The 14,567-nt window shown below is 38.0% G+C and overlaps 1 protein-coding gene across 2 annotated transcripts in view; it reads right to left on the bottom strand.

Annotated features, from left to right (window-relative positions):
• RBKS (ribokinase) overlaps positions 1 to 14,567 on the bottom strand; it is a 71,744-nt gene that overhangs the window by 21,283 nt on the left and 35,894 nt on the right. For both annotated transcript variants that reach the window (XM_088162820.1, XM_014877267.2), the window contains exons 6-7: positions 9,875 to 9,966; positions 108 to 296 (exon numbers count right to left, since the gene is read on the bottom strand). In XM_088162820.1, the coding sequence (XP_088018946.1) occupies positions 108 to 296; positions 9,875 to 9,966 (281 nt within the window). The remainder of the gene's footprint in view (positions 1 to 107; positions 297 to 9,874; positions 9,967 to 14,567) is intronic.

Raw genomic sequence — 14,567 nt, 5'->3', positions numbered from 1 at the left:
TCATAAATTAGCCTTTGTGCCCAAAGATTTGGCTGATTACTCACTGCTTTCCCCTAGTGCTTAAGCAGTCTTTTCCAAAGCAAGACAGTTAAACCACAAAAACGTACCGTAGTGTCCACAGCCCTGACCTTCCCAGCAGGAACGTGCTTTGGAATGGGTTCGTCTCCTGATATCATCATGCAGCCTTCTGCTCCAAGAGTAACAATTACGAGCTTACACCCTCTTTCTAACAGCATGCGTCCCACCTTTTCAGCATCTTCAAGGTTGCCAACTGGGATGCCCGTTAAAATTTCTGCCTGGAAAACAACCCACGCAAATGAAAATCATAATCTGACAGCATTCATTTTTGGACAACAGTTGCATTTGAAAACAGTATTTAGTATCTTTTAAAAATGTGTATTGTAGGATGATCATGAAATCACTTCCTACGCTGATATTCAGCTGTGTCTTGCTCCTTGCTTGTAATCAGTGTATACTTCAGGCACAGCAGACTAACGGAGAGCAGCCTAGGCAGAGAGACACAGGAGGTGTGGGTTCTGTTCCAGCTTCTACAACCTACCTGGCATACAACCCTTAGTAAAATCACATTTCTCCCACTTGCCTCAGTTTTTTCATCTGTGAAACGGACACAGTGACACAGTCTTGGCAAAAGCATTTTGTGGTTTAATGTGAAAAAATGCTACAAGTCAATTTGGTCACTATTCTTGAGGGATATTTATCACTAAGTGAGAAACTTTTTAAACACTTTTTAAAATTCTCTGTATTCGGCTAGAGGGATATCACAAGGGAAAATCTTCCAGGAAAAAAAATTTGCTCAACTTTGTTTGAGCACTCTGTTCAGTATATTTTTGGATGAGAATACCTAAAATTTATCTGAAGACCTCTTTAGACAAAGGCCTATTAATAAATTATTATATACTTGTGTTATGACCATCTCCATATGCCTCTGTCAACTGTGCTGGCTCTGTAAAAACACAATTAAACTCTTCTAATTGATGGTGAGCTTCTTCCAGTTGGGTCTTAAAATGAATCCCTTCTAGTTCCACCCAACTAAGAGCAAAACTTCCCCAAAATCTGCAAGAAAGACTTGAGAATCAAACAGCATTTTCATCACTTCATACATTTTCTTGATATCATTGTATTGTCAAGCATAATGTGCTTTTTCTCTTCTTTTTGGAAGGGAAAAGAACAAGAATGAAACAGGAAGAAAAGGAAGAGAAATTGTCTTTTCTCTGAAACAGTCTACCAGGCAGTTCTCCTGCATAATACTGTATGCCTTCAATTGTAAGTGAAAAGACACATTACATTTTGCCATCTTTACTAAACTTCGTCCTGCTTGCCTGAGAAAAGGGAGGCCTTACTGTAGCTTGCATTACAAGGTTACTGCTGGATCTTGAAGAATGCAGTCTGACGCATTTTCAGATAACTGCTCATAGCCGAGCATAACTTCCAGACTCCTAGGGCTTACTTTCAGCGGAAAACTTTCTTTGGAACCTATTCAGCAACTACTCTCCTGACCTTTGCTGCATGGGCAGCTCAGCTTCTTGGGAAACAGCTGCTGAAATATTTCAAACTAGCTCCCTCCGCATGACTGAAGCTTGCATTCAGCGCTGGCGGTTCTTGATGTAACAAACTGTGAAGTGCAGTGATTAAACAAGTGGTTCCCGGAGCGCAGGCCATGGCTGTAGAGAGGAGAGGGCGGGCAGGCAGCTGGGACAGGAACTCCTACAGCCATCCAAGGCAAGCCGCCCCCAGCCGTGAGTCAGCGCCCGCCGCTCGCCACTGTCATTTCCTGACTTCCAGCCTGACCCGGGACAGAGCAGCCACCCTTGGGCTCTGAAGGGCCCCATGATACCAACACACTCCCTAGAGTTTATAGCATCACTTGCAGAGCACTTAATCGTTTTAATTTTTAAACACACACCACCAGGTTCTGCAGTCTCTCCTTAGACAAACGCACACATTATTCCAAGCGCTGTTGATGTGGTCACTGTAAGGCAGAGCCTGGTGCGGCAGGGCTTGGTTGGTAAACTTGTGCACTGCAGGGGCAAGGCGTGGTCAACACGTACAGGCAATTTAAAATTACTTTTTTTAACCACACTGATCCCAGACAAGAATATAGTAAGATCTAAATTATAAGAACGCAACTAAATCTGTCCAGTTTTCTCTTCGGCATGCCACTATGCCACTATGCTGCTCGAACTTCTCTTGCAGTGTAAACTATTTAAGCATATTAAACATACTTCAGTTTTTAAAAGGTTATAAAAGTTTTTTCAAATAAGAACATTTTTGTTTCAAAAAGTATCTCACAAAACCTTCTGAATGTATCTTTTTGCAAGGTTTCCAGGAAACCAACTCACTAATAACAGTTTTGGAGTAACTACAGATAGATGACATGTAATATTAAAATATATATGTACACTCTATTCAAGTGTCTAAAGAGTCCTAATCTCTTCATGAATTTTAATATCTCTGGAGTGGGAACTATGTATTCCTGTATTCAGAACACCTGGTACACTGTGTTACAAGAATAAAAATAATTTAAAACTAATCCTTGAATGAAACAGGCAAACTGAATTTTCAGAGTACTTTATGAGAGGCAATAATTCCAAACATTCTACCTCTGTTGCAAAGTCTCCATGAGGAAAGGATTTGGTTTTGGTAAAGTAAATCTAATATTAATTTATTTACCTGGTATTTATACTTCTGTAGGCTGATGAGCAAGGTGAATGAAATATTTAAAAATCGTATTCTTCCTGATGAAATGCACAACCTGTATGCTTAGCATTAAGACAGTACTCCTCTTTGTGCTTCCCATGTCCCAAATCAACAGGATTTTTTGCTTGAGCAGTGAAAGAATTGTTTTGGAACAGATATTTGTGGAAATCTTTCTTTTCATCTTTACACTGCTTATACCAATAAACAAAATCGTTTTGAACAGACAGCCTGTATTAAAGTAGATCTTCAGCTGCTTCAAACCACTATCATCTAACTCATCTACAGCAGGATGGTACAACTAAAAAATACTGGAACAAGCTGGAAGAACCATAAAAGCAGCAGAAGCCAGACAGATTCTGTGCCAATGATTAGCGATTGCGGTAAATGTCAACTGATGTTAAATACTGTGGTGAGTTTTTAAGTTCCTCCCTTCAGTAGAATCTTATTTAAAAAACAAACTGTGGTACAATTGAGGGAAATAACTAATGGTTATGTAAAGAAAAAATTAAATAACAATACTAAAAGACCAATGTGGACATTTGCCATCATACTGTACAAAAGAGCAGCAAATGAAGGATTTTATTTTTCTGCAGCTATTCTCATAAAACTCCTCAGCTAAATGGACTTATTAAAGCAAGACAACATGCCACACAACTGCTGTCAGAATAAACCTATGATGGATATTATATAATTAATCTACATACTATTTTCACAATTTTGTTTTTAAGACTGGTAGAAAAATTTAACTAAAGCTTTTAATTTCATAGATATGAAGGTTCTTGGCCATAGTCTTTACTAATCTTAGTTATGTCTCCATCTCTCTTTATACTGTGGAGTCTAGTCATGGTAAGCTGACACAAACCAGAAGTGCTACATAAAAGAAAATGGCCCTGCCACTCTTGTCCACATGGCCCATTCTCTCATGCCAGAACAGCCATTTATGTGGCCTGGAAACAAAATGGATTGCAAGGCAGATCTGTGTGAAAATTAACGCCATCCTGAGTCCCACATTACCCCCAAAAGTTGATTCAAAACAATTAACTTCTTTCAACAGCAACAGTAGTTTACACTGGCTAAAACTGAGAATGATCCTAGCATACAAACATCTGCCAATTGTCCCTAGCTGTGGTGCATTTGGGGCAGCCACTTCCAGGGAGATGTTCTGGATCCTCTGCTTGGCATTTGCAAAAACAAATCTGCAGCATCATATCTAGTTTTGGCAACACTGGCACAAGTAAGACACTGACCTACCACAGCACACTGCAGTGGAAAGGCCATCAAGACAGTCAGAGGACTAGAGACCAGGACATACAAGAGGAGGCTTGGAGAAGCAGGCTTGATCAACCTGTAGAACTCCTGGCTAAGGGGAAAATCTAATTGCCGTCTAGGGCAATTTAGTAGGTGGATATAGAGAAGATGAAGCCAGAGTCTTCTTGAAGGTGCACAGGGATAGGGCCAGAGACAACAAGCACAAACTAGAACATGGGAAATTCCAATATTAGGATAAGCTTTTTCACCACAAGGGTGATGAAGCACTGGAACACGTGCCCAGAGGTCATGCAGTCTCCGGCCTTGGGAGATTCAGAACTTGACAGGACAAAGCCCTGAGCAACCCGTCCTAAACTGGACAGGCTTCACCAGGGTGTTGGACTAGCTGAACATCCAGAGGTCTGTTCCTAACTTCCACAATCCTCTGATCCTCAGCAAACATAAACTGGTGAAATAACAAGAAGTATTAATTCTTTGGGGAGCAGTCTATCATTTGGACTGGGTTTTGCGCACCTAGCACAATAGCAACTTTGCAAATGTTGCCAGGTACTACTGGAACAGAAACAATAAATAATAGCAGGGAAACTGTCCCAGTTTAAAGGCTAATGCATCTAAAACTACAAATGACAATTTAAAATACTTTTAATTTCAAATATTTAAACACAGTAAGTTAGTTGGCTACAAACTTGCCCTGTATCTTAGGAGATTTCTTTTGAGAATGACAAAACAAGAACTCCATCTCATTAATTCTAACACATGTGAACAGTCCCCAAGAAGTAGTACAACAGATTTAGTGTAAAAGAAATTGCAAGGTCAGGACACAAGCCAAGCTAGTTCCAGTTGTTTCAAATTATAAAAATTTTACATACATTCAGGCAGAAATACTTATCATGCTAGAATAATTAAAAACTGATTGAAATGAATTGGCCTGAAGCTATTAATTTCCTTCCCAAAAGTAACATCTTTCATTTTAGACTAAATATGGGAAAATTCAGTTTCCAGAAACTGATAAAATGGGGTTTAGAACAAAGATGGAAATAAAATATACTGTGAATTGCTGGCAACTTCTATGTAATGGCAGAATAATAGCTTTCCATTACTTAAAACACAAAAGGCAAATTCAAGACACATTCTGAAATATTTTATTTCTAAAGGACTTGCTTTTGTTTTGACTCCTAGAGAGATCAATTATATTTTCTTAAGAAAGTTTATTCTTAGTATTAATGTCTCTATATTAATAAACAGTATCTTAAGTGTTCTTATCCCAGACTATAGATATTCATATTCTCTGATTCTTGCAAAAGGCAATAATGTCTCTTGATTATGGACATACTAACAAATATTTATTTTTAAAAGTGATCTATCCTCTGTTAATAGACAGTAACACTTAAAAGGAAACAGTAGGAATGTATCTGCTTTTCTATGTTATTTTTATACATCTTACAGCTTTAACAAAATTAGTAATTAACTTGTATTGCTTTCTAGTATTGAAGTTCCAAAGTATTCTGCTAGCATTTAATTAAATCTTTGCAAGGCTTCTTTAGATCAGAAGCCTGATACTCATTTTACATTAGGGAGAAAGTAGTTCCCAATTTTGCATTAAAAATAGCTTGTCAAATTTCATCATTTGCTGCAACCAGTCAGGAGTTCTTCTACTCCTGAAGGACTCCTCAGTATTCTTTGAACAGACAGGTAGCTGTTCTTCAAAAGGTTTAGGATCAAATTGAAATTGCTGATGTGCAATATATTTAGGTTCCTAACCTGCAGGGCTGTGTAACTGCATGCACACGCTAAGAAAGAAAAACAACACATGAACTGTATTGACATTGTGGTTATGCCTAGAGCCATCTGCAGCAAGGAATCACACAAATACGTGGGAAAAAATGGTAAGTACTCCAAAGAGCTTGTCTTGTATAGGGGTGTCTCTTTTTCAACGTTTATAGATGACTGAAAAGAACAACCATTAGTTTTCACCAGGATGACATTGGATACATTTATTTTTGATTTGAAGAATTAAGGGAATGGAGAACTAGCACATTCCTGCACAAACCTCAGGGATTAGGCTGTGCTACATCTGGGAATTAACAAACTAGTCTCAACAAGTTTGATCTTTCTGGGAAAAGATAAAACTGAACTACAGGCTAAGCAAAGAAAGAACTGATAACCTTGCAAGATTTGTTCTGACTTTTTTTGTTCATGAACCACATAAAAAGAAAGTAATGTCAGACATAAAATCCCCTGTTATTGCAACAAGCAAGAGTGAAAAGAACAGCTTGTGAAGAGCCTTCTAGACAAACTAATGGTAGATAATTCACTGATAGTGTAATTTTGTTTGCTTCTCTCTAGCATATAAATCCCTAAGAACAAGCTGTGCTGTTATACCAGATACTGCATGTGATTTTATTAAATCCTAAAGCATTTAATAAAAAATGGAATATAAAGTGTTGATGCTGTTATTTGATATTTGCATGTTTGAGAGCCAACATCCCATGGCTGACACTATAGCTGACATTTTTAAACTTCTATTCTGTGACAAAGGCATTGCAGATCAAGACCCTGACCTTTAGAGCTGCAAATAACAGAAACTTCTGACTCAGTAATAATTCAGCTAAACGCAAGGACCATCCCCTTTTTCTCATCTTTAATAATACAAATACTTCACACAGTCTATGAGATGTGGCTAGTGTTCTGTTTGACAGCCAACATAATTTTCTGTTACAGACATACTGTTCACATATTATCTGCAAACCACAGGATTTTATAATTTAAAAGTATTTCTTGGTGAACAAGAAAGAGAGGGGCATTATGATAAAATAGTGATAAATACTTGTAAATGTAACTTATTAAGAAAGGCAAAACAAGCAATAAAATAAAATCTGTGTAAATTTAATATTTTCTGAGAACACACATCTGTGTTAAAAAAAATGGTTTAGAAGCAGTTGAACTGGGTAGCTCTAAAGAATTCACCTTCGACCAAGGTGATTTATCAACTATTTAAAGGACTTAGTAAAGATAAAGCAGAAATAAACTTTTTTTTTTCCTTGAAGTAGTTAAAAATACCATATTAAAAAAAAAAATCCAGAAAGGGTAAAGCTGGAACATAAATAGGATTATGGCTAGAAGGAAGACATTTGAGACTTAGAAATACCAAGTAGGAGGGGAAGTGGAGCTGGAACAGAACATCTCAGGAAGGCAGTTGTAAGCAGGACATTCAATACATTTTACCATGGAGAATAATAATTTTTTAAAATCCAAAAGAATGACCATAATGGCATAGAGAAAAAGTCCATCTTACTCAAATGCTCTTTCCTAACTGTATCTGCCAGTAAACACTGAGGGAAATTAAAAAAAAAAAAAAAAAGAATAAAAAGATCTTTTCCTAGTATATGTTCAGGATCACCAAAGTCTTAGGGACTTTCTGATTTAAAATAATGATGGAAATGCATATGTAGTTGGTTGAATGGATAAAGTTTTAAGAAATTAGAATTATCTTTAAGATTTGTAGAATTAACTTGTTGCTTTTAAGTGCCATGCAGAGATGTGACTGCTAACCTTTATTTGGGTATGTAAACATTTATCTGTATATCAAACTTCTCAACTGTATTCATTACTTAGATGTGAAATTTTAAAAAGTCATGAAAGAAAACAGAAAACAGATGGTATATGAATATATAACAATTGCTTAAAAAACTACTTTCAAACTTGTGACATAAGAAAAACAAATGCTTGATTTTTCCCTTTTTTTTCCTCAGCAAAAAGAATGGAACAATGGCAATAATTCATCCCTAAAAATCAATTCAATACACATCAGACACACCGAGAGAATGAAATAAAACAAAAGTGAATATTATATTTGTGCTAACATAATCAATTTCATTGCAAAGTTTCAAAAGATTGTTTTTAAAAACAAAGGTATTCATGAGCCATTATTGTTCCAGAATATGCTGTAGGAGTCCTACACTTGGATTTATGTTCCCATGATATGGCTGGCAGGGACTCCCATATGTCTAGCATTTCCATAAATTCAGAAGAGATGAGCCTTCTCAACAGCAGATCGTACTTCTGTGCCTGACCTTGCATCCAGTGATCCTAGCTATCTTCATATGGTAATTACTTCTTAAAAGAAAACAGCAGAAAAGAATGCAAACTGTACCCCCAGCTCTGCAGGAAAAGGTAGATGAGCAAGCAGGGATCTATTATAATTGTACACCTGCATTTCTTGTTCTCTAAATAGAAGTAATTTTCTTTTCTCCATGTGGTGTTAATAATAATACCACTGGATCCAGCAAGCTACACTTCTCAAAGAATGCCTCTTTCAAGACTGTCCCCTAGCAATAAAACACAACAAAAGGAAAACTTTAACATGTGTGTTAAAGAGAGAAAAGTCAGGAATAGACAAGTAATGAAAAACAAAGTTTTGTTTCTAACATATGGGGGTAAGTTTTTGCAGGGGAAAAAAATTAACAAGTGGCATTATGAAAAAAGGCAACAACAAATGACATTTACTAAACAGTGGGAGAGTATGGATGTTTTCAGCCCAAAATGTGAGCCATTGCACCATTTAGCCAATCCAGAGGCATAGTCCAGGCATAAAAGCTTTCTGATAGCATTAAGAAAACATGATACTGGTGTTCTGTGAGTCTCCTGAACAAGAATAAATACTTTGCCTTAGCATCCTCTTCATCACATAGAATTGAATTCTGATATCTGTTGGGCAGTGTCTGAGCCACAAATTGTATCACTGCCAGTTATCTTGGAAACTCTGGCTTCCAGAGATCTGAAGAGCCATGGCATCTCCCACCTTCCTATTTTGCTAATTTTTGAATTCTCTGGACTATGTGGACTTGGCAGACACATAACAAAAAATCTCAGAATAAAATCTAGATGTCCTTTTGGGTTACTTAGGCTGACCCTTAAATGCTGGAAGACTCATGGACTGAGAACTGATATAGTTTGTGATGAGGTTTAACATAAATTTCAAAAGAGGGTAATCGAGTCTTCAAAAATTTACACTGATAGACAATGTCATCAGAAAAAAAATGCTACAAGTAAGCAAGGCCACGCTCTTCTCTTAGCTCTTCCCCCTCCTCTCCACCCAAAGGGATCATATTCATTGCAGAAATCATGTTGCTTAGGGATAACTTTAACTCTGATCAAGGCATGGTTCCTATCCTTTAGGTTACTTCTGCCACGTTCCTGTTTATATAAAGAGAGGGCGAGGGGAAGCATGCCTAATGCTAATAAGTAGCAAATTTAAACAAAGGGCTTATGAGATGAGGTTAATTTGTCTCTTGTGACAAAACCAATTTCCTTTGGGAGAAATAACACTTGAATTAGAAAAGAGAGGGAAAAGAGGGGAGGGGGAAAAAAGGAAGATAGACAGTTGAAAGCCAGAGAAGATTGACTGAGAACAGATCTGACAGGAAGAGGCATATGAAACTACTATTTACCATCAAGTGCAGCAAGCGTGCATCACCTCCTGGCAAGAGAGTTTAAAACTGTCAGAACACCATGGTTAACGCATTCCTGCTAATCATATCAAGGGACCACAGAACAAGGACAAGGAACTATTTTAATATTTACCACCCAGTGATAACATTTAACAAGTATCCTTTTATGGATGTATTTTGCTGATCTACTTGTAAGGAAGGCTGGACCCAACTTTCCTGCCGCAAACAGCTAATTTAATTTCAAGTGCAAGCTAAAATTATTTTAGAATACTTCTCTTTGCTGGTTAGGTCAGGAATCAAATCTGTCACTCCAAAAGTCCTATGTAAGAGGAGCATGGCTCAGTTTTCCTGCTCCCTATGCTGTATTTCTGAGAGGAGTACCCTTCTGAAATTTTCATGCTTAAGACTCCTTCTTTAACATGACATATGACAATTACCTCCGTTTCATTGCAGCAGAAGATATCAGAATAGGTATAAAACTGTGGATCTAGGTCAGCAAGGGCTGGAGCTGGATTAAACAAAGTCTTTACTGGAAAAGAAAAAAACGAAAAAGAAAATCTAAATCTGTAGTGTTTTAGATTCATAAACCATCACTTGAAAGACCGCTGTGTTTCAATACAGACCGCAATGTTTATTATTAACATGCAAATCACTCTCAGTTTCTGCATCCTCTGCTAAAAGCTTTGTTTATTATATTAAAGTTCCATTCTAATTCATGTGCAGGCACCTGTTATGATGGGAACATGACAGAAGAGTAACAGAAAAAACCCTCAAGAAATTATTAATTTTTTAAAAAAGAGAAGACTTAGACATTAATGCAATTTGTTTAACTGATGATGCTTGTTCCATGATATTAGTAAGTTTTACAAGAACTGATTTAGTTCTAGAATTTTTCAGTGTCGTTATCTGAGTTCTGTACATGGAGAATCACGAGTTATGGAGTAATGAAGGGCATGTCCAGACAAGGAGTTAAATGTGCTTCTGAATGTGTTACCTAACTTGTTCAAAATGCCACATTATAAAACTGTAGTGTAGACAAGGCACTGTATATTTTTAATATGCTATCTGGCAGAGCTAGACCTAAACTTATCATGTGGTAGAATATGTTAGTTAAACTAAGTTTAAGCTGTAATAGCCTAAGGCCCCTTGTAGCAGCAGCAAAGGTTTGTCATGAGGACAGTGTAAGTGACTTACTCACTATTAACACAGGAAGTCTGCAGCCTTGGTTTTTCACTTTGCCAATTCTATGATTAATACTTGTGCCTTAACCACAAGGTCATAATTTTAAAATAAAGCACACACTCTTACTTCAGAAATATTTCTTATAGTCAGTGATCAAATCTTCCAATTTAGATTTTCAGTCCTAGACACATATTTTAGACTGTAAGCTATAGCATATAATAGTCAGACACCCTGAACATCTCCGAATCCCAGTTAATGCTGTAACAGACAAAGATGCAGAGATTTCTGAAAGCTGAGTACCAGGAAGTTTAGGTGATTAACACTTTGAAAGTTTTAGCCTTTGACGGTACAACTTTATCATGCCTTTCTACTTGCCTCATTAAAAACAGTATTAAAGTGACATAGACTTTTACTCAGAAGTCAGAAAATGACAGGATTAGGAATTCCAATGAAATCTTAATTTGGCTCCCTTATATTATTACAATACAGTATGTATTATAATAAACTCTCTAATTATATGATCACATACCACTGAAAAACAGCATGTGATCGCATAATTAAAGACTGCAACATAATACATATGCAGAAAGGAGACAAATTAAGGTTTCACAGGCAACCTTAACTCTTGCATTTCCTATTCTGTTAACTGCAACACTAACGAAGTTTTCTTAAACATAAAACTTGAAGGTATACTTTCTTAGGTAAAACAAACTGTCATGTGGTATCATACTGACATATGTATGGGTCAGGAGCAGCACTGGAAGTATTCCAACTTGGGTTTTAATATAGGCTTGTCATGAGTACAATGTAATACACTACTATTAGTTTTCTCTCATATTTGCTATCTGCTGGGCACGGGAGGAGATAGAGAAACCCTAAGATCCTCTTTCAGGTTGTGAAGAAGAGCATGGCTTTTGAATGTGATAATCTGGTTGGTCCTCCTGAGGAACTTATTTTCTTCCCAAATTCTTTCACAGAATCACAGAATCATAGAATGGCCTGGGTTGGATGGCCATTTCCTCTTGTCCTGTCACTACATGCCTTGTAAAAATTTGTCTCTATCTTGTAGGCTCCCTTCAGGTACTGGAAGGCTGCAATTAGGTCACCCCTAAGACTTTTCCAGGCTGAACAGACATCAGAGGAGAGGTGCTCCATCCCTCTAATCATCTTGGTGGCCCCCTCTGGACTCTCTCCAACAAGTCCATGTCCTTCCTGTGCTGGGCCCCCAGAGCTGGATGCAGGGTTCCAGGTGGGGTCTCAGCAGAGCAGAGGGGCAGAATCCCCTCCCTCCCCTGCTGCCCATGCTGCTTTGGATGCAGCCCAGGACAGGTTTGGCTCTCTGGGCTGGGAGTGCCCATGGCTGGGTCTTGTCCAGCCTCTCTCCCACCAGCACCCCCAAGTCCTTCTCCCCAGAGCTGCTCTTGATCTGTTCATCCCCAGCCTGTGTTCATACCAGGGTTGCTCCATCCACGTGCAGCACTTGTACTTGGTTTTGTTTAACCTCATGAGATTCCCATAGAACTACTCCTCAATCTTGTCACCTCTCTCCCTTTGCCAAGATCCATTCTCCTCAATGAGATTTTATTCTTCATGCCTCCTTGCACAGGAACTATGCAATTGTAACCCTTTTCACTCAACTTGTACCACATCGTATCTCTTTATGGCCTACAATTCCTTTTCCCACTTCCAGTGCCCACAGCCTGCTCCCTGACTCTACCTCCATATTCCAATCCCTATTCAACAAATCCTAATCTTTGCTCCAATTTCATTCCTCTTTCAGCTTCTCCTTTCCTGCTTCCTCTGTCACCTCACCCCCAAAAATCAAGTAAATTTCTCCTACATTTCCTTTGCCTGAAATCAACTCTCCATCGCCAGCATTCCCATCTAACTTGGTCTCTTCTGTATTGAAATTGAGCAAGCTCCTGCTCTGTGCTTCCTGTGCCTACAACAGATCCTTAACACTATAAAAGAAGTTGCCTAAAACCAGGAATTACACTGGAAGTCATGGTGTCCAAATGGACAAGTGCCTGTATGGACAGATGCTCAGGGGAAGCTAGCTGTGAAGCTCTTAACAATTTTATGATGTCTGTGTGAAAGGTACTTATTTTCCAGGTTAATAATACATTTAAAATCAGGCAGGTTTCCATACTGTTGTGAAGGCTTATCTTTAAAAGAAAGCTCCCTTGCTATCAAGTCTTAAGTAAATTTTAAGGTAGCTAGTATTCGTAATTCAAAAGCTAGGGTAGGGTGGGAGGCATTTTCCATTGCCTGGTTTCTGCAACCACAGTGCTTTGGCACAAATCATAAAGAGTTTAACCACAGACAAACAGCTGTTATGAAAAATTGTAGCCCAAGATTAAAAGCTTGAAGCATCCAAAAAATAGATCTGTTTCTTGCAAGTGACATAGAACTTTTAACTGAGGGTGTTCCCAGCTCATTCTTCATGACAGTATTAATATGCTGGGCATTATCAGCCATCTTTTATGGAGTCTGTCACTAGAGAAGCCCAAAACCAGACTTTTGGAAGCAGCAGCAGCATCTCACCACCAACCACTAAAAACCTTTAATTGTCCAGTCAGATTTCCACTACAATTTATACCTACTTCATATAGTTATTCACAACCCTTCCTTCCTTCCTTCCTTCCTTCCTTCCTTCCTTCCTTCCTTCCTTCCTTCCTTCCTTCCTTCCTTCCTTCCTTCCTTCCTTCCTTCCTTCCTTCCTTCCTTCCTTCCTTCCTTCCTTCCTTCCTTCCTTCCTTCCTTCCTTCCTTCCTTCCTTCCTTCCTTCCTTCCTTCCTTCCTTTTCACCATGTACATGACATGATGAGATATCCCTCTCCAGCTTACAGATCCAGATGACGTTGACTGAAGAGAAGCAAAGAGTTCTTGCCTGTCTCCATATTCTTTCTCTCTTTTGTTTATTTCTTTCAGTAAGAATGAAGAAAAACAAGCAAAAACCCCTCATTGAAACAGAGGTTTGAGGCATCTGGATATGCATCTGTTTTACACAAAAATAGTCAAATGAACATTCTAACATGAAGTGCTACATAATACATGAGGGTATTGCAAGCTAAAAGAAGGGAAATTGCATTAACAATTTACTGTTGGCTACAGATAGGTTTTTACAGTGCTACAAACTCAGCTATTTACTTAGATTTGATGGCACATGACATTTGAACATGTGTAGCCTATTGTTTTAAAGCAGAAGCAACCAAACTTCCCTGACAGAAGAGCTGCACAATGATAACACACTGACAGCACAGAACTACAGCTGGCCCACAGTTAACTACTATTTTTTCTTGATATATTGTGCTGTCTACAGTTGCTAAGTACTTGCATGTCTGTTCTGTGTATCAGATTTGAATTCTTTCAATTACTTTTAAAAAAATCTTTTCTTCTGTCACAGGCTGGCATCTTGCCATAGGAGGGTGACAAAAGTGTGAAGCATCTTGACAAAACTGTTCATAGAGTTAGAAATAGACAAAATAAGTCATGGATATTGATTTATGATTCAACTAGAGTCCGTTAACCATTAGATAAAGAATGTAAAGAATGTAAAGAATGCTGTTATTCATTTTCATAAAATGTAATAACAAAAATACAGTGCAACAGGTGCCCAATAGGTCATGGTGCAGAAGGTGAACTGGAGTGCCCACAATTCCAGCGTGTCATGATCTGCTGGAGCTAGCCCTGGGCTCAGCTTCAAGAAAATATTAAGTTCTGATCCCAGTTCTATCCCTGATCTGCTTCATGACTGACTATGCTATGAGCTGTCCCTTCCCAGTCTCATCTCCTGGATAGAAAGGAAAAACATTTTTTTAATCTCATGTAGATGCCTCTCTTGCATAATTATTTACTTAGTGTTCAAATACTGTGGTAATTGTGCTTGAGTAACTGAAAGCATTACAGGCACTTAAACAACAAAAACATTATGTTGGTAATGAAACC

Source organism: Sturnus vulgaris, chromosome 3 (assembly GCF_052056855.1).
Source record: "Sturnus vulgaris isolate bStuVul1 chromosome 3, bStuVul1.hap1, whole genome shotgun sequence".
NCBI classification, from domain to species: Eukaryota; Metazoa; Chordata; class Aves; order Passeriformes; family Sturnidae; genus Sturnus; species Sturnus vulgaris.
This window is presented reverse-complemented; position numbering and strand designations above follow the sequence as displayed.